At 35.4% G+C, this 23,474-nt stretch overlaps 2 protein-coding genes across 4 annotated transcripts; one reads left to right on the forward strand and one right to left on the reverse strand.

Annotated features, from left to right (window-relative positions):
- The first annotated feature begins 1,569 nt into the window (after positions 1-1,569).
- Positions 1,570-13,491, forward strand: LOC147385394 (ubiquitin C-terminal hydrolase 12-like). Of its 3 annotated transcripts, none has more exons than XM_086423421.1 (32): positions 1,570-1,751; positions 2,066-2,129; positions 2,358-2,505; positions 2,617-2,774; positions 3,063-3,328; positions 3,434-3,652; positions 3,747-3,855; positions 3,960-4,075; positions 4,519-4,617; positions 5,029-5,138; positions 6,117-6,191; positions 6,545-6,623; positions 6,747-6,893; positions 6,990-7,070; positions 7,181-7,300; positions 7,631-7,753; positions 8,416-8,493; positions 8,638-8,726; positions 8,813-8,921; positions 9,071-9,139; positions 9,228-9,338; positions 9,888-9,943; positions 10,272-10,449; positions 10,544-10,645; positions 10,732-10,803; positions 10,998-11,063; positions 11,397-11,462; positions 11,710-11,790; positions 11,938-12,054; positions 12,278-12,352; positions 12,459-12,545; positions 12,820-13,491. In XM_086423421.1, the coding sequence occupies exons 1-32, from the start codon at positions 1,722-1,724 to the stop codon at positions 12,859-12,861; spliced, it is 3,342 nt and encodes a 1,113-aa protein (XP_086279547.1). In that variant the 5' UTR covers positions 1,570-1,721; the 3' UTR covers positions 12,862-13,491. The 3 variants fall into 3 exon arrangements, with proteins under 3 accessions (XP_086279547.1, XP_086279549.1, XP_086279548.1); XM_086423423.1 differs by having other exon boundaries at positions 11,941-12,054; XM_086423422.1 differs by having other exon boundaries at positions 2,361-2,505.
- A 1,420-nt stretch (positions 13,492-14,911) lies between these two features.
- On the reverse strand, positions 14,912-22,849 carry AMP1 (Peptidase M28 family protein). The gene is made up of 10 exons (XM_086423424.1): positions 21,773-22,849; positions 18,536-18,778; positions 17,884-18,036; positions 17,421-17,486; positions 17,156-17,243; positions 16,512-16,595; positions 16,329-16,417; positions 15,878-15,991; positions 15,604-15,738; positions 14,912-15,296 (listed from the first exon to the last, which is right to left on the reverse strand). The coding sequence occupies exons 1-10, from the start codon at positions 22,706-22,708 to the stop codon at positions 15,108-15,110; spliced, it is 2,097 nt and encodes a 698-aa protein (XP_086279550.1). The 5' UTR covers positions 22,709-22,849; the 3' UTR covers positions 14,912-15,107.
- Between the last annotated feature and the right edge of the window lie 625 nt (positions 22,850-23,474).

Genomic DNA, 23,474 nt, shown 5'->3' on the forward strand with positions numbered 1-23,474 from the left:
TCATTAAATTTTATAAAAAAAATACGTCTTAATGTTCATCTAGATCATGATAACGTAAGTAAAACTAAATCGCAAATGAAAAATTATAAGGCCCTGCTTGTTTGCATCGTAAACAAACGCAAACAGAAACGTTTACGTTTGTTTGCGGGATGTGGGTGCTTGAATGTTAAAATTCCGGTGAGTTCCACTGTAAAGCAACACAAAACTTAATTAAAATTATAATGAAATCTCCGTAAAGTGTTGTGGAGAAAATATCTCCACAAAAATTTACATTATGTTAACTTTCCTCTCTCTCTCTTTCTCTCTAACTTCTTAAACCTCTCTCTCTTTGCTATCTCTAGTTTTTCCCAACTTCTTAAACATTATGTAACGTTAATAATATTATTATTTGAATAAAAAATCGTGAGATAGAATCCTACTTGGAACTAGTAAAATTGCAAAACAAAACAAAAAAAAATGATTTTTTAAATATTAACGTTTTTTTTAATATAAGAAAAACGAGGGATGGAATCCTACCTCATTAATTTATATTTATTTTTTAAATAAAAAAATAATAATAATTGTGGGATAATAGTCTTACTTGCGTTAATTTATATTTATTTTTTATAAATTAAAAAAAAATATATTTTTCATTAGATGTAAGGTATTAAAATGAGTTTGGGGCAAGTTACATTTAGGCACTATCAATACTAATGTTAACATGTTTAGGGTAATGGGGTTTCTTTCCAAAATGAAAAATTTGTAAGTGGAAGTTGGTATCATGTAGTAGATGTTTAAGGTACATTGTAGGCAATTAAAGAAATTTTGGATTTCTATTATAATCTTGATTTAAGGAGAATAGCATTGTATGACCTATATGAAAATGCTTTGTTTATAATTTTTTGATTTGTTCTAAAGTAATATATAACTATTTATCATTTTTTATTTTACTTCAAACAAGGTTTTAAAAAGAAAAATAATTTTTTTTTACGTTTACGTGATAATCGAGTAAATGTAAAATTTTTCATTGGACACAACCAAACACTCTAATCACAAAACTATGTAAATTTCAGCAAACACAAAATTCTGCAAACTCAAAATTTTGTATTTATGGCAGTTTATGTTACAAACAAGTAGGGCCTAAATAACTTTTTATCATTTAATTATTACATGATCAATAACTCAATATCTATATAAAAAAATCTGAAAAAAAAATAATATTTGATACATCCATTATATTGTATAGTTCTATTTGTTTAATTATACAACAAACCCTAAACTAAGAAATCAATCTTATACGACATCTTACTAAACCATTGCAGCCAAGGTAAGAACTATCATAAAGGTAAATGAACCCACTCAAAAAGAAACATTCCTTTATTGTAGACCCAAAGGACCGTCCACCCCGAAAGCACACATCCAATTAAATCGTTCCTCGTGGAACCCATGTGGGTCCATATTCTCTAGATTCGAGAGAAGAAGCATAGTCATCCTCTCATCGTACGGTTAAAAGAGAGCCATAGATTATATGGATCTCCACTCTTAAGTTTCCTCCTCGTTCCCTACTTTATTTTCTGGATCCTCGAAATTCTTAAATACCATCCTCGAAATAAAACCCAAGGCAACTTCGTTGGCGACTTGTGTTGCAGAGTTTTTTTCTTTTTCTTCTAATTCTCTCTCTAAAATTTACTGTTTTTCGTTCTCAGATTCGTTGATCAGACGAATCTACTCTCTCTCAATCTATGACTATGATGACTCATCCACCATTAGATGTAAATTTCCAAACATCATATACTTCTCTAACCTAAATTTTTTATTTTTATTTTTATTGTGTTTCTAATTACCTCGACTGTTAGTTTCTATCTTTTCTTGATTCCTTTTTCTAGTTGTTTTGATTTGTAGTTTATCGATTTTTTTCACTCAATAGGGTTCGATTTCCAAGGGTTTGAAGCCTTGAATCGTTTGCAAATTTGCAATACCATTGTAGAGTTGTTCGATTTTAGGATTTCGATTCCATCGTTAGGGCGAGTTTTCTCGATCCGATTTTGATTCGTGTTTTTTTTTTTTTCTTTTTAATTGTTTGCAGCAAGAAGACGACGAGATGCTGGTTCCTCATTCGGATTTCACAGAAGGTCCGCAGCCCATGGAAGGTGAAGTGTTTATATGTATTTGAATTGGTTATCTGAATTTGATTCAGGGTTTGGATATTCGATTATTCCGAGGTTTGATTCGTTGAAATTGACTAATAATAGTTTTCCCACTTTTATCTCTATATTATGATCTTGGGGTCACAGTAGGTTTTAGTCAGTAATCAATGGAATGCCTTGTTAGTTTTTTTTTTTTTTTTGGTTTTTGATTTCTTTGCCATTTATTTTTAGTAGCACAAGCAGAAACTGTCAGTACCGTGGAGAATCAACCAGTCGAGGATTCGTCTTCTTCGAGATTCACTTGGGCCATCGAGAACTTTTCTAGATTGAACACCAAGAAGCATTACTCTGAAGTATTTCTTGTTGGTGGTTATAAATGGTGTGTGGATCTCTTCCTTGTTATTAGTTATTTAGATCTATTCTGCAGTATCATATGTACTTGATTTGATTAGTTTAGTTTAATCTTCAACAATTGCAATTCTTTGTATAGGCGAGTGCTGATTTTTCCAAAAGGAAACAACGTGGACCATCTGTCAATGTACCTAGACGTAGCAGATTCGACAAGTTTGCCTTATGGTTGGAGCAGATATGCTCAGTTTAGTTTATCTGTGATTAATCAAATCCACACCAGGTTAACAGTGAGAAAAGGTACAATCTTTACTGGCTTCAATTGGAAAGAATTCTATAGGCAAATATGTTTCCCCATTTAATTACTTTGGAAAGATTGTGTGTTGGGTTGGAAAGAAATTTTGTTGAAGCATCTGCCAATGGGTTCTCTTCAGATTTTGTTGAAACATAGTTACACTGTTTCTCTTAAATGGGCACTTTTCAAATTCTGGCTTACATTATTTGAGATCACAGTTTATTTTCCATGCATAATGGAATCAGTTTCTTTCCCATAGGTTTAGTAATAATCCAACCCTTTGTACTCTACAGACACACAGCATCAGTTTAATGTGCGAGAAAGTGATTGGGGTTTCACGTCATTCATGCCTCTCAGTGATTTATACGACCTGGGTAAAGGGTTTCTTGTGAACGATACTGTAATAGTTGAAGCAGACGTTGCTGTCCGTAGGGTTGTGGACTACTGGTCTTATGACTCGAAAAAAGAAACTGGTTATGTTGGGCTTAAGAACCAGGGAGCTACCTGTTACATGAACTCTCTACTCCAGACTCTTTACCATATCCCCTACTTCAGAAAGGTTAAGAACTTTCTTCTTTTTATTTATTTTTAATCTCATTGTTATAGCTTATACAATATGATCTTATTTGAGGGGAAATTCTATGTTTGGGTTTGGGCATTTCAGGCTGTGTACCATATGCCAACCACCGAGAATGATATGCCATCAGGTAGCATCCCCTTGGCTCTACAGAGCTTATTCTATAAGCTCCAATACAGCGACAGCAGTGTTGCAACTAAAGAGCTGACTAAATCTTTTGGATGGGACACATATGATTCTTTCATGCAACATGATGTGCAAGAACTTAATAGGGTTCTATGTGAAAAGCTCGAAGATAAGATGAAGGTACTATCCTAGATGGTTCATATTCATGGATTTCGTTAGTTGGTCCGAGTTGTGGAAATCATTTATATATTTTATATTTATTTTATTGGCGTAGGGAACTGTTGTGGAGGGTACAATACAGCAGTTATTTGAAGGGCACCACATGAACTATATTGAATGCATCAACGTGGACTACAAATCTACAAGAAAGGAGTCATTTTATGGTATTTTATTTCATGATGCAAGATTGAATGTTCTGAATTAGGAACCCTATGGTACTTGCTGATGGCCTTACATAATTCCGAGCTTGTATTTATGTATATTGCAGACCTCCAACTTGATGTTAAAGGTTGTCGGGATGTTTATTCTTCTTTTGACAAATATGTAGAAGTTGAACGTCTTGAGGGTGACAACAAGTATCATGCTGAACAGCATGGTTTACAGGTTAGTTGCTATTCATAGTGGGCTTTTGAAAGCACATATCTTGTTAACTGTAGAAAACTTGGTCTTTTTCCCAAGTTAGGGGTGAAAGTACATGCGAAGTAAGAAATCAAGGTCTAGATTAGTTGAGAGAGTCCAAAACAATACGATCAGTCTTAAGTTTGGGATAAATGATTCATATTGATTGGCTTGGCTAGACACCACTTGGCCTATGTTGATATGATCAATTGCTGATCAAGGTATTGTTTGACAGTCTCTAACCAAATACTAGATACTTGTGAGCACATATTGAGTACTTCATTAATATGGTTCATCAGTCATTTGTGATCTTGTCAGTATCCTTGGCAAGAGTAATTGCAAATGCAGTGGAATAGGAACTGATTTTTCAAATGACAGTTGTTTGAATATGGTTCTTAAATGGTTTCTGTTATTTATGACCATTTCAGGATGCTAGGAAGGGTGTCCTATTCATTGACTTCCCTCCCGTACTTCAACTTCAGCTAAAAAGGTTTGAATATGATTTCATGCGGGATGCAATGGTAAAGGTTAGTATTTGATTATCATGTGTTGTCTTTGTAGGTTGGTGCGCATCATGTGGCTTTTCTGTGAATTTTGGTTATGTATAGGTTTTAATTTTGAAAATACAATACATAAGTTAAATGAAAGAAAGTGATGGTTGTCTCCCCACACTTATCAAAAGAAAAAAAAAGATGGTAGTCTCCCCCTAAGTTCTATTTGCTTAGGGTTCTATTAATTCAATTATAAGGACAAATTTCTATATGTTTCAAAAAAAAACAAAAAAATTCATTGCAAGGAAACTCTACCCTTGATTGCTTGTTAAACTGTTGCTTGGTATTTTTTTCATCTTTATTGATGTATTCCATCTATATTAATCACTAGGCACTTGTCCAAATTTTGTTAATGATCTAATTCGTGAGGTACTTTTCATTTTGCAGATAAATGATCGTTATGAGTTCCCATTGGAACTTGATCTTGATAGAGAGAATGGAAAATATTTATCACCAGATGCAGATAGGAGAGTTCGTAACCTTTACACACTTCACAGGTTGTCATTTAGTAGTAATATGCTCATTGACTATCTTGTCCGTTCTTGAATGATGTGATTAGTCAATTTTTTTTTCTTTGATAGGTAAAAATAATTTATTAAAAAAGGTCGATTCCTTTTTACTGTTTTAACTGGTAAAGTTTTCTGGAAAAAAAAAACATTTCTTTGTTTGATTTGTGTTAGGTGCGTCAGTTGGGCTAACCTGATCTTATATTTTCTACTTTCTTTTGATTGAAATTCCATGCTTATTATTTTTTATTGGGTTTGACAACAATGAATCAAATCTCAATGCTGTCATTCAGCCTTTTTTTTTGGGTACGTTTTGCATCTTTAATGGGTTTTACTCATTATATGATGTGCATCCCTATTGGCTGTTACACATAAAAATTACATGTATAATTTGTCTGTTAAATTTGGAACCTCACTAACAGAGGGAGAAGTAGTCAATTTTGAAAGTATACAGACCAATTATGAACATTCAGTGATAATTAGACTCAAAAAATATTTTTATACTAAATCCATTTCAATGTCATGTTTAAGCAAATGAATTAGTAATATGTTCTGTGATCTGAACCCCACCTTCACCCTCTTACCTGTCGAAAAAAAGGATCAAAATAAAAGAAGAAGAAAAAAACATAACATCATATGACCCATACCAATAACAATTAGTGGGGTTATGTGTGTGATTATTGTGGTTGGGGTAGATGTGGGAAAATTGAAAAAAAAAATGAATAACTAAAATTTTACTGTAAGATATTTTAACATAAAAGAAAGTGGAGGGAATCTTATGGTAAGTGTTCAGAATTTAGAATTCTTTTTTACCCTTTAGAGTTGCCTTTATAGCAGTGATTAGGGTGATAGGTCTTGATGGTAGTTGCCATGTTTTTGGTGCTTTTCTCATGTATCTTTCAACATTTTTTGGCTGTGGGATACACGTAATTTCTTTTAGCTCCCTTCTCATTCTTGTTTGTTACGCAGTGTTTTGGTTCACAGTGGAGGGGTGCACGGTGGACATTATTATGCTTTTATCAGGCCGACCCTCTCTGATGAATGGTATGTATCATATGCCCGTAAGTTGCTTCCCTGTCCATGTAGAGATTTATCTATGGTTGTGATGCTATGCAAATTTCACTGGCTTTTATCTATTGTGTCTAGTACTACTGGGAACTGCTTGTGTTGCTATGCAAATTTCACTTGTTTTTTTATTCCTTTTGTCTGTCGTGTCTATTTTTGTGCATGCGGATATGATACTTGCTTGATTAGCTTTTGCTTGCTTGTTTCCCATATCTTATTTTTGCAGTTTAGGGTTTCTATCTGTTTATTTTATGTGATCCATCATCATTGTGTATGCGACTCCATGTTTTTGTTGTGAAATCTTTGTAGTAAACAATAAGTTGTTATTTTAGGTTCAAATTTGATGATGAGAGGGTCACAAAAGAAGATTTGAAGAGGGCATTAGAGGAACAGTATGGTGGGGAGGAAGAGGTGATTTTTTTTCCCATCGATAATTCTTAATGCTTTTTGGTAACAGTTGCTTACATTTTCACTTTACCATGTGTTCATTCATTGTAATTATTATTATTATTTTTTACAATTTATGTTTTACAGTTGCCACAGACAAATCCTGGCTTCAATAACGCTCCATTTAGATTTACGAAATACTCAAATGCATACATGCTTGTGTATATACGCGAAAGTGACAAGGAAAAAATTATTTGTAATGTGGACGAGAAAGACATTGCTGAACACCTTAGGGTAAAGATCCTTTCTGTACTGCATCATTTGCTCAAATTATTCAGATGTCTGTTTCTTGGGAGACTATAATTGCTCACATTCAAAGCCATCTTACAGATCAGGTTGAAGAAAGAACAAGAAGAAAAGGAGCACAAGAAAAAAGAAAAAGCAGAGGCACATCTTTATACTATTATTAAGGTTATGACTTTCAACCTGTCTGTATCTTCTCGTGGGTACTTTTAATTGACAATTAACATGCATATACCATGGATCACTCTTTACTAAGCCAGTTGTTTTGTTACCTCTAGGTTGCACGTAATGAAGACCTTGTTGAACAGATTGGAAAAGAGATATATTTTGATCTTGTGGATCATGATAAAGTTTGCAGTTTCCGTATTCAGAAGCAGATGCCTTTTAACATTTTTAAGGTATCGTCGTATATTGCATGGGATTTTATGAAGTTTGGCATTTTGTATTGGTGTATGTCAAGCATTTCTCTAGTTATCGATGCTCAGTCTGCTACACACTATCATCATTAAGCTCTTATCCTTTTCATGCTATTCTTTTGGGTAATGGCTGAGCTTGATTTTGACTTTAATGATTTTCTCACACAGTAGATATTTTAGAATGATGCACTTGGACCCACACTATCATCATGAGGCTTTTATCTTGTAGAATTATGTTATTGGACATGATTGAAGTTATCTCCTTTTTTTCTGTGAGATATGTTGGTTCAATAATTTTGAAGTGGTTCACAGGAGGAGGTTGCTAAAGAGTTTGGTATACCTGTTCAATTTCAACGTTTCTGGCTGTGGGCAAAGCGCCAAAACCATACCTACCGTCCAAATCGACCATTGACGCATCAAGAGGAATTACAATCTGTAAGTACTTTTTACCAGTACATATGTTTCATTGGTTTTGGTTTTTTACGTGTACTATTGTGCTTTCATTGTTAGAGTTCCAAGTCGTTTAGGAATGCATTTATTGTCTGTAGTTTCTGTTATGTAGTAACACTTTTAGGAATCTGTTGAATGTAAAGGCTCAATTACAGTATTGGAAAGTCACAGGAGACACTGTTTGAGCTTATTAGAAGAAAGAGAGAGTGTGCATAAGATGTATTAAAAAAAAAACTTGAGCTTCAGAACTGAATTTATGAATGAAAAGATGTATTAAGTTAATGAAAAATTCATGCATCTCTTATTCTCAATTTTGGGCATGGATAGCATAATGAGTAACCATAATTGTACATGTCCATGGTTAGTCACGAGTGTCAAAAGTGTCAATGTATCAGCCAGTCAAGGGTCAGCCACATGGATTTATACTTTATTTGAATTTCTCTGTAATTATTGGGTCTTTTATTTTAGACATTGTGCAATTTCTTTTCAAATTAATCATGAATAATATTCTTAATTTAGCCCCCATATAAATTCCTGGTTTCAACCACATTAATAAAATGGGCATTTACCTGACGAAAAAAAAGATGCTATTATGAGATGGAACTCAGGTTTAGTTCAAGTTCTTAATTATCTTTGTTGCATTGTAGGTTGGTCAGTTGAGGGAGGTATCTAATAAAGCTCATAATGCGGAACTGAAGTTGTTCTTGGAAGTAGAGCTTGGGCTGGTAAGAGTTTTTGACTGATTAAAGGCAATTTATTTTATGATCACTCAGGTGTAATTTGGATTTTTTTAAGATCTTAAACTGATAAATCATATGTTTTGGGAACTTATTATTCTCTGCATCATTACTGATATTATTTATGTACAGGATTTACATCCTATTTCGCCACCTGAAAAGACAAGAGAAGATATTCTGCTTTTCTTCAAACTTTATGATCCTGTAAAAGAAGTGCTCCGGTATGTATTGGTTTTTTTGCTTGCCATTGTTTCTCCCCACAGCAGAGTTTCATGTCATTGACTTATGGTTTTCTTCTGTATGTCAGGTACGTGGGGAGACTTTTTGTGAAGAGTAGTGGTAAGCCAGCAGAAATCTTGACAAAACTGAATGAAATGGCTGGTTTCGCCTCTAATGAAGAAATTGAACTTTACGAGGTTGGTCTTCTATTATTCTATCCGACACCTTGGTTTGTGTGGTTGATCATTTTCTAGACAAGTCTTCATTCGGTACCAGACACCCAGTCACTACAGTAAATTACTATTAGTGAACATTTCTGACCCATCCTTCATTTTCTTTTGTTTAGGAAATAAAGTTTGACCCCACTGTCATGTGTGAACGCATCGACAAAAAGTTATCATTTCGGGCTAGCCAGGTATATTTTATGCATGAATAATTGCTTGGTGTATTAGATTTGCCAAATGCTGACATGGTCAAGGTTTCTGTTTTATTTGTTTGCACAGCTTGAAGATGGTGATATAATATGTTTTCAGAAATCCCCTCCTGTTGAAAGTGAGGAACAATGTCGCTACCCTACTGTCCCTTCATTTTTGGTATATGTGCATAATCGCCAGGTATAGTTCCAGAAATCCCCTCCAGTTGATAGGTGCTAGTATCATTCATATCAGTTTAGTATCGTGATCCTTACATTTGATGCTAGTTTCTAGTTTCCCTGTGATATTTTTATATTTGCTTCTAAATGAATAGCTTGTACAAGTGTTGAATTCAAAGGAACCACAAATATGATGTTCTTGTATTTAGGAGTAAATATTCAATAATCAAGGGACATAGATTGAGGTACTGAGCAAATGTGAACACATTTGAAGAATGGGGCCTTGGATAGAATAAGAATTGAGGGACAAGATTTGTTCAGCTGACCCCAGATAATGGAGGGATAGGGCATCTATCATGATTGATGATGATGATGAACTGCTTCATTATTAACACATGAAGTTCCATATGTATGATGCTGGATGGACTTGTATGCTTATTGGCAATGTTATAGCCCTCATAAGCTGGATATATTGATTTCACTATTGGTTCATCTTTATGAAAATATTTTTCTGATTACCTCATCCTTAAACATGTTAATTTAAGTCCTCACTAAATGTGATGCTGTATAGGTTGTCCATTTTCGGTCTTTGGAGAAACCAAAGGATGACGATTTTTGTCTAGAGCTGTAAGTACTACCAATTTCTTTTATTTTCATTATCATTATTTTGAACAGTTGGTCTTGTTGTACCTTTGGTCGAAACAGAACATAGAGTTCAAGGGGACTACTTTTGATGACTTTGTTTTTAGATGGAACTCTTTATGTAATCATTGATGCTTTAGCTTTTCTTTGTTTTGTTGCTCTTTGAGAGGCTTCCTCGTCCTCCTTCTACTTTGTTATCTCTCTTTTGCAATATATTATACTTATCAAAAAAAAAAAAAAACAGTTGAAGGATCTTTGTGATTAGATATCTTATCTATAATCTTTTGTTCCCATTTTACTTGAAAATTTCAAGGTCAAAGATTTTCAATTATGATGAGGTCGTGGAAAGAGTTGCTCGCCAATTGGGTTTGGATGATCCATCCAAAATCAGGCTTACAGCGCACAACTGTTACTCTCAGCAACCTAAACCCAACCCCATTAAGTACCGAGGCTTGGATCATTTGTCTGATATGCTGGTCCACTACAATCAGGTAGATTCATCATTTGGACCTAGTTTTTTAAACCCAGTAAACTATAGTGTGGTGTGAGTTTCTGAAATCTTCGTTATGGATTTCTCCTGGACAGACTTCCGATATCTTGTATTATGAAGTATTGGATATTCCTCTACCAGAATTGCAAGGCTTGAAAACTTTGAAGGTTGCTTTTCATCATGCGACAAAGGATGAAGTGAGCATACAGACCATGGTGATCATATTTTCTAATGGATCATGTCTAAGAATATGCCTATTAAATCTGGATTTGTTGGTTTTCAGGTGGTAATTCACACTATTAGATTGCCAAAACAGAGCACCGTGGGTGAAGTAATTAACGAACTGAAAACAAAGGTATCTTTCTAGCGTGCATACATTTCTGGTTAATTTCCTCTTCTAGAGGGTACTCACCTTTAATTATGAAGAGCCGGGGCCCCTTTTATATTTAACAGATCGGTGAACTTCTTTGGCGTTTGTGCTGTGTGCTTCCTGTACTTATTCTTCGAGTGCAGTACCAATCCTAATTAGCATTGAACATTTTGAAACAGGTCGAGTTGTCTCACCCCAATGCGGAACTTCGATTGCTCGAAGTTTTTTATCATAAGATCTACAAGGTATCACACTTTTTTTTAATCTCAGTTTCGAAGGTATTTGGTGGATCAAACACGGACTGTTTTCGAAATTGAGCTGAAACACTTGTATCCGCTGATTAAAAACTCTCAACTTGGTACAATCTGCCCTAAGATGGGCCAGACTCATTAAGAACCCTTCAAAATGGCTTCAGTTTGATGAGCTCTGTGTAATGAGTTGTTGGAGGAACTGAAGTGTCTTGACTGATGCTTCTTGTGATTCACCCTTTAAACGATATGTATAATGCAATAAAGGTTATTATAAGACAGTAATCTTTCTTCATCATCTAAACCATAATTCTGCTAACATCCTTGCAGATTTTCCCACCTATGGAAAAGATCGAGAACATAAATGATCAGTACTGGACTTTACGTGCAGAGGAGGCAAGTTGTTATTTGGATATTTTAGAACTGTACCACTTTTGGTTCCATGGATGTTATTTTATGTTGGGATGAGTTTTATCTTTTAAATCTTTATTTCTGGGTTCTTTTTTGTAAATAGTTAAAGTATGACAAGTTAGACGTTGCTTTCTTATAGTATTGTTTTGTTTAGTGCAATTCAATCCCCAAAGATATATGAAGCTGATTCTTCACTTGATGCTTGTCTCTTTATTCTTGTTCATTATCACAGATTCCAGAGGAAGAGAAAAATCTTGGACTTCATGATCGCTTGATTCATGTTTACCATTTCACAAAAGATGCATCTCAGATGGTAAATGCCCCTTGAATTTTAATATTATTAAACACGGTTAATATTGTTTCAATGAGAATGAGTACTCCCATGCGGTGAAGACTATTTCTTCCGCGTGTTTGACTGTTAGAATTTTTTTAGTATTCAATTCCGCTTTGGTTTCAACAGCAGGTTCAGAATTTCGGGGAACCATTTTTCTTGATCATTCGTGAAGGGGAGACTCTAGCCGAAGTTAAACTGCGTATACAGAAAAAGTTGCAGGTCCCAGACGAGGAGTTTGCTAAGGTCCCGCCCTCCCCATCCCTCTTTCTACCATTCACATACATAATCTCAAATATGCTTTGTTCTACTAAATAAAGACAAACTAATCATACTTGCGTATATTGGTTACATTGTCAGATTACCATCTTTTTACTAATGCATCTATATTCCGACAAGGGTGTGCTTCACTCGTGATTTTATTTGGATGTGATGATGACATCTGAATTTGTATGTTTTTTTTTTTTAGTGGAAGTTTGCTTTCTTGTCATTGGGTCGGCCTGAGTACCTTCAGGATGCTGATATCGTCTCCAGTCGTTTTCAGGTGTGCCTATGTGATCTAATTATTTGTTTTTTTAAACGTCTGTATGTGTGCATGTATTTGTGTGAGACAATGCATTCATGTTCTTTTATTATCCGTTTGCTTTCAGAGAAGAGATGTTTATGGAGCTTGGGAGCAATATCTTGGGTTGGAGCACTCTGACACTGCTCCAAAAAGGTCTTATGCAGCCAATCAGGTAATTTGCCACCCTAAAGTTCAATTTTTGGCTTTCAAAGTTATCAAGATGAGTGGTGATTCTTTGTGATCAATGAGTAGAACGTAGATACATTTTTTGCTCGTATGGGCTTTGAAAAAGTTTTGGTTTGAATTATTGGATTTTACCACACGGCTCCTCTCAATGTCACAGAATCCTTTAATTGTTCTGTTGTTTTCACTGGATCTATGAGTGGAATATTTGCGAGATAATCTTTGATATCTTACATGCTCTGGGACCTTGATAAATTTTGCAGAATCGTCACACATTTGAGAAGCCAGTTAAAATCTACAACTAGAGAAAAACCTAGTGAACCTCCACCATGGACTAAACCCTGCAGTGTGGGATGTGATGTCGAGGAAGAAAGGATGAATAGTGATCACATCCAAAGGCAAAAAAAAAAAAGGAATGGTATGGGAATTGCGGTCCTTGGGATATTGATTTTGATGCCTTTATGTTCTTTCTTTTAGGTGTTGGTAGGGAAGACGACTTCCCCAAATGCAGTGTGCTTCTTCTACTACCAATGAAGACAACCACACCCCTTCGTGAGCTTTTTCTTCTGTTCTTCCTCATGGCCTTCTCGGGATGAGGTTGGACGCTTTCCTTCTGTCCTCATTTCCTGTGTAATTTAGTAGTACATAAAGAAGATTTTGGACTAGGAAATGTATACAGGAGGTTTATAGTGGGGGTGTGTTTTCACAATTTTTATTTTCATTTTTCTTTTTTAACATTTTCTTTGCTGTTCTTTCTGGGTTCTTTTAGATGTGATTAGGTAATGGGGGTTGTATAATTGCTGGTTACTGGTTCTGGATTTCTCTAGGATTGTGTCAAAGAACCTGCTCTACTCAGTTCTTTGATTTGACTTAAATGTGAAGCTTGAATTTTCTATCCGTTCTTTTATCAAAGATGGAAATAATAGTCTTTATCAGACAGGTTGCATACCTTTTCAACTTATCGTTCTTGGTTGACGCCGTGATCAGCTGCATAACGCACACTCAAACACACCAAACCAAAAGTGTTTGGACCACTGTAGGCCTGGTCTTTATAATACTGATATTGGCTTCGTGCAATTCTTCAAGCCTTGGGCTCTTCTCTTAGCTGCAAAGCCTTCAACTTAATTTATATAATTAGGATTACTATTTAGAAATGGACAATTAGTTAATTTCATTATTTTGCTTTAATTCTTCAGTAATGAATTTGATTTTATTTCTTTCCAACTTCATCTTACTGTATATATTTTTTTGAATATCCTTTTACAGTTGATTTTCTTTGCTTTCTTCATTACCAATGATAAATCTTATTAAGTCAATTCTAGCTTAGATTGTTTATCTATTCTTCCATGGGGTTCCTTCAATTCCATTGACTTTGCAGTTTATCCTAGTCTTGTTTTAATTTCCATAAAAAAAAAAAATATATATATATATATAGTTTTATTTTCTTTTAAGGTAAAGCCATCTTTTAAATATTTGAACTTTTAATCCATAAATCAGTTCGTGTTAGCAATAGATCTATTAAAGAGCGTTGCAAAAGAAGTTTCTTTTCATATCCATTATAATTATATATATTTTTTATTTAATAATTAATTTTGTAGTTATTTGGATTCAAAATTCCCAATATGTTTTAAAGTGATTTAGTGGTAATTAGGTTATACATTTAATATTTTAAACGACACTCCGTCCTTGAGGATTTTGAGTTCAATGTCAATTAGAAGTTCATGTTTTTCTCCTTAGAAAAAGATTTGGCATTTTTTTTCCTTCACTGTTAAACTTTTGAGGCATTGATAGGTTTGAGCACTTGACCGGTAAGAAATAATAAAAAAAGAAGTCATAGGTTGTGCGCATGATTACATTGAAAATAATTAATTTTCCCAAATAATAATTATGAAGAAATAGTTTCCTCAAAAAAACAGTTCGTTTTTTATCTCAACTTCATGGCACCCCAACTTTTACTTATTACACCCCATTAAAGATAAAGAAAGTAAGTGAATGATTGAAAATATGTAAAAATTGGGGTGCCTATAAAAGTTGTCATTTTTTTTTTCTAGATTTCTATATTTTTGGTTTAGGATTTTATGTGAGCCTAATTATAATTGTAAACAACTACTGAAATTGTTTAAACGAGTATTTTAAGCTTCAATTGACATATAATTTAAGAATTTGGGGTGTAATAGATAAAAGTTGGGGTGCAAATTGTGTCTCTCTAATTTTTTCAGTTAATTTTTTTGTTTGCCTCTTGAAGAAGACCAGGATCAATGGGTATTTCATCAGTTGCGAAGTGCAGTGCCACCTCAAACATTCACCAAACCCTTTAAAGTTACCTCCCCCCGACCACCAAAAAACAAGCATAAATTAAAACTAAAACAAAATTAATTATACTTTACTTTTTCTATTTCAACCATTTTCTTTGGAACCATATTCACAGGGATTGGAATCCCATCTGATTTTTCCAAAAAAAAAAAAAAAAACAAAAAACAAACAAAATTGTGCTCCTCACATATACACAATGAAACAAATCTGCTCTCAATTTTTTATATATATATCCTTTTCAGTATAAATCTCCTTCAAGAGCAGAGGCAGCTCTTCGAATGGCTCTGGCAACCCTCCATATTTCATGCTGAATTGCAGACTGATCTCCTCCTTCTCTCTTTGGCATTCTTGTAGACTTAGAAATGGCATCTGCTACTCCAGGAAAGAAACACAGCTTGCTGTCGTGGTCGTTAGGAGGCCCATATACCTGCCCAATATATGAAGGGTTTTCAATATCAACAACTAATCCTAAATAATGCATCAAGTACCCAATCATGTTGAATGTTTGGTGATGATTATCAGGGAAAGCAGCACATTTTGGTCATTAATTAGAAATCTAGAGAAATTTGAAACTTGATGAGGGGGGGAGTGGAATGGGGGAGATAGCTTAAGCTTACCCGATGCTTGAAACGACTCTAAGACGGTGAGACCAACAAGATGTCGAGGAAATTTTCCAGTAAAAGAAATCATTGATTGCATTAAAGAGGGGGACTGGAATGGGGGGGATAGCTTACCAGATGCTTGAACCACTGCCTTCCTTGAAGACCCTCTGCATCTATGAAGCCCCTCTCTGCAAGCATAAGTCGATCATTCAATGAACGTCTCTTCAGTCCCAACAAATCATCTGTGCCCACTTGCTGTCTCAGTTTCTGCCAAAAAAAAAAAAAATCCAAATGTTTGAGAGTTCATGGAATAAAAAATGAGATATATTATTAGATGATTGGAATTTGAAACAAGGAGTTTCTAATTTTTTTATTATTATAAATTTACTGTTTCAAGGGATCTCACCTTTGCTTCCTCTTCAACTCCTTTGGCCGCAGAGACAAGTTCTTGTATAGATGTGGTTATGGGATGTAGAGATACACTAGCATCCAACAAGCTACCCAAGGCATTTGTGTGTTCCTGCAGGCAATGTATTGTTTGTCAAGACTAATTGTGGTAACATGAGAGTATTTAGTCCAAACTCAAAACCCTGATTTAAATATAATGGGTTGAGTTTCTCAGTCATGTTTGGAGATTAAAATGTGCTGTTTTTTGTGTCAAGTTCACAACTTTCAACATTGCGATTCATCACTCCTGGTTTAATTTCCAAGGGAACTTGTGTTTGGGAAGATCCCACTAGAATAGAAAAGGCTTTTATTTAATAGAAACTGCAAATGTTTCTAACCTGGGGGAACAAAATTAATGAAAAGAATTGGAAGAATGCAAGTACTAGGATTGTTCGAGTACATGTCCCTACCTGTAGTTGTGCCGCATAAGAGAGGTAGTCGAAAGGTAGGATTGGATCGTCAGACAAGGTAAGGGCTAAAAGTCCCCAAACTCCAGCAACTAAGGCAACATAAGAAGGATCAGGTTATCTTACAGATAGCTGATGATTTAGTTGTTTCTTAAGAGAAAAACATACTTAAAGCTGAAAGCTTACCAGCGACATGGCGGTGAAACAATGGATCCCCATACTTTGTCATCCACTCATAGGAGTCAAAAGCAGTGTGATAGACTGGAAAATCTGAATGAGAATGTAGAGCATTATGTAACAAAAGAAATATGGACTTACAACTTGATTTTCCTACCAAATTTATTAACAAGGTTTCCAGATTATTACCATTTAAATTAATGCCAATATTAAATGTTGATTAAAAAAAAGTAATAATAAGCAACCATGAGAATGTTAAATATTAGATACTCGTAATAGCCACTAATCAGGTTCAGATCATTGGCATGAATTAGATGGGGGAAAAAGTGTGATTGAGGTTTCACAAGGAAGAACCTCCGTGGCATTCACAGCCATACCATGTGGAAAGTTCTTCCTTTAGCCCACTTCGTTGAATTATAAGGAGAAAAAGAAAGATGTATTTTTTTTTAGGACACGTGGGGTACAAGAGCCAGTCATCAAGAAACACTTACGAGTTATGTAATGTCATTAGTCAACTATACTGAAAGAATTTTCATTCCAAGGATTGTAAAAACTAATTTGCCAAATATAGCTTCACAAGAAGCAGTCTACTAGAATCCCCGAAATACTTATCTATAACTTTTGATCCAACAGTACTTGTAGAAGAAATATACCTCTTCCATAGTACATATCAACAGAAGGAACCCCGGCATGTTGCAAAAATGGAGCAAAATCAGAATCTACTCCACTGAGCCTCTGAATCTGCATTGGCGGTTAATTGATTAAATTATTCATAAATCCCACAAATCATTTAAGAACTCAGGAATAAGGAGCAAAATTATGTGAGTTTTTAAAAATTGATACCAACAGCCAGAACAAATTTAAAAACATTGCAATTATCCGAAAAGTAAATGATTTGGGTGGAATTTGAAAGCTTACTTTGATGCCCCCATTTGTAGAAGTCCAGGACTGATATAATTTCATGTCCTCATCAGGATCTTTGATCTGAAATCAATTTCAACTATATCATAATTCAAAATCACATAATTTCAAAGGTATAAATATTCTTTTATGTATAAGTATTGATTTTGTACGTATGTCAAATTCCATCATCAGAAAATCTTTTCTTACGTGAACATAACAAGGTCCGCTTATTTCACAAATAACTGAAAGAACTTTGAGTTAAAAGAGCCTAATGCAAGCATGTCACAATGCCACTAACATTCACTTAGTGAGAATATTTGTATGTCTCTCCATATAAATTTAGCAGTCCAATTGGATCCTCCCAGGGAGATCCATCATCATTTCATGATAAAACAAATAGACAATGAAATACCTTGAGGCCCTTTACTATTTTTATTTTATTTACCTTCTTTTTTTATTAATATTTTGTTTTATTTACCTTCTTCGTAACCTCAATTAGGAGATTGTCTAGTTGAGGTGTTGCACCAGCAAAGAAACCTGATCCTTGAACAGCACAATCAACATTAAGGTAGGCTACAGCTTTAGAGCCCAAATTCACGAGGTTATGTTCAACCCATTCTGTAGATCCGATCTGAAACCACAAATACCTACAATTAAAATATTTGAATTTGACCATAACGCATAGTTAACATTTATGTTCAACTCAGAACCCAGAAAAGTCAATTTGATGAGTCCAAGCAATCATGTGTTATATATTAACACTAGAATACAAATGCTCCTCTTTTTAATTAGGAAGTACATCTCCTTAGGAAACAACTTAAGCTATAGGAATTGATCATAAATGTCATTTTGAACTAAAACAAGGTTTCTATGGTGGGCAAGTAATGTGATTGAGAGACTCATCAAAAAAAGAAAAAGAAAAAGGAATGTGACGGGGTGTATACAAATTGTGCATGTAGCATAATGTAAACCTTCGCTACTGCGTTAGCTAGTAATTTCTAACATGCACTGTAAGTGCCAAATATCATGCTGACATTGATACATAACGACATGGCTCAGATACAAAAGATATCCCCCAATGGTGCATATATTAGTAGTGCGCAGAGCAATAAACATTGGCCATTACCTACCATTCCAAACTCTTCAGCATCCCAGCTGCAGAGAACAATGGTCCTTCGAGGGGCCCACCCGAAGCGCATTAGAAGTGCATACCGACGGGCAATGTCAAGTAGAGCTGCAGTTCCACTATTGGGGTCAACAGCACCATATGTCCATGCATCTCTATGGTTGCCAAGGAGAACGTAACGGTCAGGCTCTTCCCATCCCCTTATAACTGCAAAAACATTTTGGATTTTTGCCACCTTTTTCTCCCCCTAGAAAAAATATATTACATCAATAAGATATGCATTGTGGAACAAATGATATAGGCTTTGCTTGGTACACTACAAATCATTTTCACTGCAAATGATTTACTATTGTTTGGTAACCACTGGGAAATCTCTTAAGAATCTTTTTTTTGTGATTGGTTGATCTTTGCAATAAAAATTTCATTGTGATTTTGCAAATGATTTGCGGTACTTTTTGTGCCGCAAATCATTTGCTAAAATTTCTTAAGAATTTAGATAAGCCATGCAAATTTTTGCAATGCAAGTCCAGGAAAAAAGTATAGATTGAATGGCCACAATCATCCAGTTGTTTTTTTTTTCTGACACAAGGAACTACACAGGACCCAACGAATGGACTATATTCTCAGAATCTTCAATCATCCCTACAAAATAAGTAGTTAAGAAAAGTCATATCCTCACTCGAGTAAGGGACAGTGCGCATCTTGGAATGGTCCAAGTGCTTGACCAAGGTTTCGAACTATGAGATCTACACAAGGTCAATTGTGTTGGCATGTTGAAATTACAGTGATTGGTTGATCTTAGCCATACACCCAGTTAGTTCTTCTAAATGGTTAAGAAAGTTATAGCCAATCATTGATAAATTTCTACAAATATGAAGGTCTTTATTTTGAAATCATTTCCTTTTCACTGGGACCCATCTCCTAGTAGTCCTAACATTGGCATGTCAGTGTTCTTTTATTTCGCAACACAAAGATGATCATTTTCCTGTGATCCTGCCTATACTCACATACCAGATCTTGCCAACAAAAATAATAAATGAAGTTCACGTGACCCAAACAGGTAAACATAATAAGACAACAATCAAGCAATAAGTACAAACCCTATTCACAAAAGGAGATCAAAGGAGACCAGAATACAGTCTAGAGTCCTACATGAAATCCAGCAGATAGACCTCTCAAGATGCTAGTTAGTTAAACTTTTTCCTATCTTATGTGTACATCAAAGATATACAATCCAATTGAATTAATATAAGGACCACAGCACACCCATTAAGGACCTCGGATCTACCCAAAGAAGTGTGTACCTACCTCGTATTATAGAATAAAAGAAAATAGCACAAAACAACAAAGAAGAGATCATAAAATAAAAATAAAAAACAAAGAACCGAAGAACTTACAAGCTCTCCTTACACAAAAGGTCCAATCTGAAAATAAATAAAATCCCCAAAAAGAAGCCTTTAAGTCAACATAGATTTACATAAATAGAAAAATAAAGCCAAAAATGCTAATAATGACATCATGGAGCGAGCACTCGTTCCCAACAAAAAACACGGGTACTTCTCTTCTCCCAAATGCCACAAGAAATAGCAAAGGGAGTCAAACTCCACAAGGTCCTTTATTTGAGAATAAAGGTCAAAGACTGCCAGTGAAAAAGGAATGAATCAGAAGATGGTAGATATATTCACCATTGGCTATGCACAAAGAACAAAAAGCCCCAAAGATTAAGCCTTGAGTGATGCTATTGTCAACAGTCAAATGGGGACTTGACAGAAAGGTTGCTCAAAGTGAAAGCCACTACAGAGAAGAAACGACTTCTTTCGCTTTATACTTACAAAAATTGTTGTCAAAAATAAAAATATTTTACTATTATAATGAGAGAAGGGTGAGTATGGTTGACGTAAATATACAATTATTAATATTTAAATCACAAAAATGCCCTTGCGTTAAATTATCTTCATATCATAAGTGACAACTGCGAAGCAAATTCGCATTAGTTAATTTTTCAAATTATAAAAATACCTTTACCTTTATCAGATGACTCAATAAATTATAAAACTAGTCTAATCTATTTGAAATTTCTAACAATCTCTTAAGTTAATTATAAAGACAAATACAACCTTACATAAATACAAATCTTTTATAGGTATAAAGATGAAAAAGAATTAATTCATGTGCGATCGCAAGTGCCATCCACTAGTTCTATCTAAAGCAACAAACCAAATAAGAAAGGTCACCTTGAATGGGGTGGGATGGGTCCCAAATGGCAAAAGCTAAGAATTTGGAAGGCGAAACACGAACTATGGATTGATAAAATGATTTGACTGAGAAAATACCATCCCACCTCTGAGACCAAACCCAACAATATTCATTTGTATGTCAAGTTAATTTGGATCGAATACCTTGAGATATGCAAACTGAAAATTTTCCATGTATGATGTTCATCTAGAGATAAAGCAATCCAACGTACTCGATTTAAAGGCAAATGCTTAAAATAACAAAAATGGAACATAAACAACGGTCGTTGTAAGGGTCCCGTATTTACTTATGACGTCTACTAAATACGTTACAACGGTAGGCAACCGTACAAATGTGGTATCTTTTTTGGAGGGAAAAAAAAGACTTTTATACTAAAGTAACCAGTTATATTTAGCTCTTTCTTGGGGGGAAAATAATGGACATTATTTAAGTCAAAATTCCACCTTATTTCAATATACAAATGGAACAAATTACTTTCAAAATTATTAAAAGTTATGTATTGACCCCCCGACAGTTACGTATTTATATATTACCATTAAAACAACAACAACAGTAACGCCCGTGGATCATGACACCTTTGAATGGTCCACTTAGACTTTTAACACAATTTCAAACGCCACATACAAAACAAAACTCCTAGCTCACTTTAGAAATTCCCCTCGTATTTCACTAACATGCACCGAAAACTAAAACGGGTGTCCCTCCTAGGTTCCTAGTCCTACCCACAAGAAATCGTACTTACTCTGTACAAATGGGCGTATCTGGTACACCATCAACCCAACTATCAAAACAATCAGGCCAATCAAAGTCCAACAGTTTCATAAGTGGGTCCCACTTATGCATGCATGACACGTGTACACACGAACCTTTCCTGAAGATTCTGATATGAAAAAGCACTCACCAGTCACCACACACACACACACACTGACTGCGTACTTTAGAATTTACTTATAATTTTACACTAACATGCGCGTCAAAGAAATACCTGGTAAGTGAAGTTCAGCATAGTCGGCCCTGCACCCAGTCTTCCAACCTTGGAACTTAGGGTATCCCTCCATTGGTAGGGCACTCGAACCCCTTCAAGAGACCTAAGAATGACGTCAGCGTTCTCAGCAGAGATGGGCATAGATGGAATTTTCGGAAATCTTTCCATAACCTCACTGTCCTCCAAACCTAACTTCTCCTCACCTTCAACACCAGCCCAACCAGGCGTTAATGGATCCCCCAACCCTCTCATAACAGTCCCTCTCTCAACGCCATTAAAACTGTCCCCATCGGTATACGTTAGCACGGCAACAGCCCCATAATCTGCAGCTTTTCGCACCACTTCACTCCTTAGAACCTCTCCTCTCCTCGCAATCGCCACGCACCCACTAACGTTCACCCCCAACGCCACCAGCGCACGATAGTCCTCCTCCCTTCCGTAGTTCACAAAAACCGCCTTAGCAAGCATAGACCCGGATGGTGAATAGGCATGATAAGGGACTACGACCCGACCCACTTGACCCACTTCAATCAAAGAAAGGTCTTTTGATGTCCCATCTCTAAAATGCACCGAGAGAGATGTGTGCGTAGGATAAGAGAGGAGAGCTTCGAACTCTACTGTGTGAGTGTTGAGACCCAAGTCCTTGAAATGGTTTTGGACATATTTTACGGTTTGAAGGGAAGGTTGGGTGCCAGCGAGGTGTGGGTGTAGAGTAAGGGCACGAAGGTAAGATGAGAGGGTGTAGTTAGTGGAAGAGGTGAGGAAAATCTCTTGGAAACGAAGGGCATTTTGGTTGGGTGTCGTAGGGTTAGGGTGGTGCAGGGTATATAGCCCTAAAATGCAAAGAAAGGTCACAAAAACAATGGTGTAGGAAGAAGAAGGTAGAGCAGTTAAAATGGTGGATTTGGAGGTGTTTGGGGATAGAGATTGAGCCATTCAGGGGAGAGAGGGAGAGAGAGAGAGAGAGAGAGAGAGAGAGAGATTTGTTTGGAAAATCAGAGAAGATTTATCGGCACATAAAAGTGGAAGCTGGTTAGTGGAATCAGTCATTTATGGCATGGGAGGAGAATAGGTGAAAGGAAGGTTGATTTAGAGATACCCTTTACATTTTGGTGAATAGTTGAGATACCCCTTTGTTTTCAAACTAGTAACATACCCCCTTCCACTTTGTTCTCTTCTAATGGACTAATGAAAAATTATCTAAATGCCCTCCTCTTCAACCTTTAGTTGAAAGACTCGTGATTTTTCTGATGCCCCTTTGACATATGCTCCTGACGTGGCATGACCTAGAATCATAAATTTTTTCTTAGTTACGCAATTGTACATCCACATAAGTATTACATTTGTGTATCCGAGGAAAAAATCTACAGTTCTAGCACATATCACGTCAAGGAGCATATGTCAATGGAGGATGTCAAAAAATCATTATTCTAGCTGAAAACCTTTTATTTTTCTTCCCAAAACTGATCGTCTTCAAATTCTTGGGTAAAAAAATTGAATAATGCTGAAGTGACCTCATTTCGCACTTTGCTGATGTGAAGGTCTATACGAACCATAGATGCTTATCATCGAGATATGAGTGTAAATCATCTATAGTTCTATGCGCACCTCTCCACGTTAGAAAAATGCGAAACGAGATCAATCTTGAGATCACTCCAGTATGACTAAAACAATTTGTCCTCACATTCAATCTTAAGATCCT

Source organism: Akebia trifoliata, chromosome 14 (genome assembly GCF_017979445.1).
Source record: "Akebia trifoliata isolate Shusen 1 chromosome 14, ASM1797944v1, whole genome shotgun sequence".
NCBI classification, from domain to species: domain Eukaryota; kingdom Viridiplantae; phylum Streptophyta; class Magnoliopsida; order Ranunculales; family Lardizabalaceae; genus Akebia; species Akebia trifoliata.

Bases quoted from the DNA above. Each gene is read 5' to 3' on its own strand.
- AMP1 (XM_086423424.1), bottom strand. From the start codon at position 22,708: ATGGCTCAATCTCTATCCCCAAACACCTCCAAATCCACCATTTTAACT. The intron at 15,992-16,328 runs GTAGGGACATGT...CATTGCCTGCAG, and splicing joins CTTATGCGGCACAACTACAG to GAACACACAAATGCCTTGGG. The intron at 15,297-15,603 runs GTAAGCTATCCC...TATATTGGGCAG, and splicing joins GGCAGTGGTTCAAGCATCTG to GTATATGGGCCTCCTAACGA.
- LOC147385394 (XM_086423421.1), top strand. From the start codon at position 1,722: ATGACTATGATGACTCATCCACCATTAGAT. The intron at 6,624-6,746 runs GTGATTTTTTTT...TATGTTTTACAG, and splicing joins AGTATGGTGGGGAGGAAGAG to TTGCCACAGACAAATCCTGG. The intron at 9,339-9,887 runs GTATAGTTCCAG...GATGCTGTATAG, and splicing joins TATATGTGCATAATCGCCAG to GTTGTCCATTTTCGGTCTTT.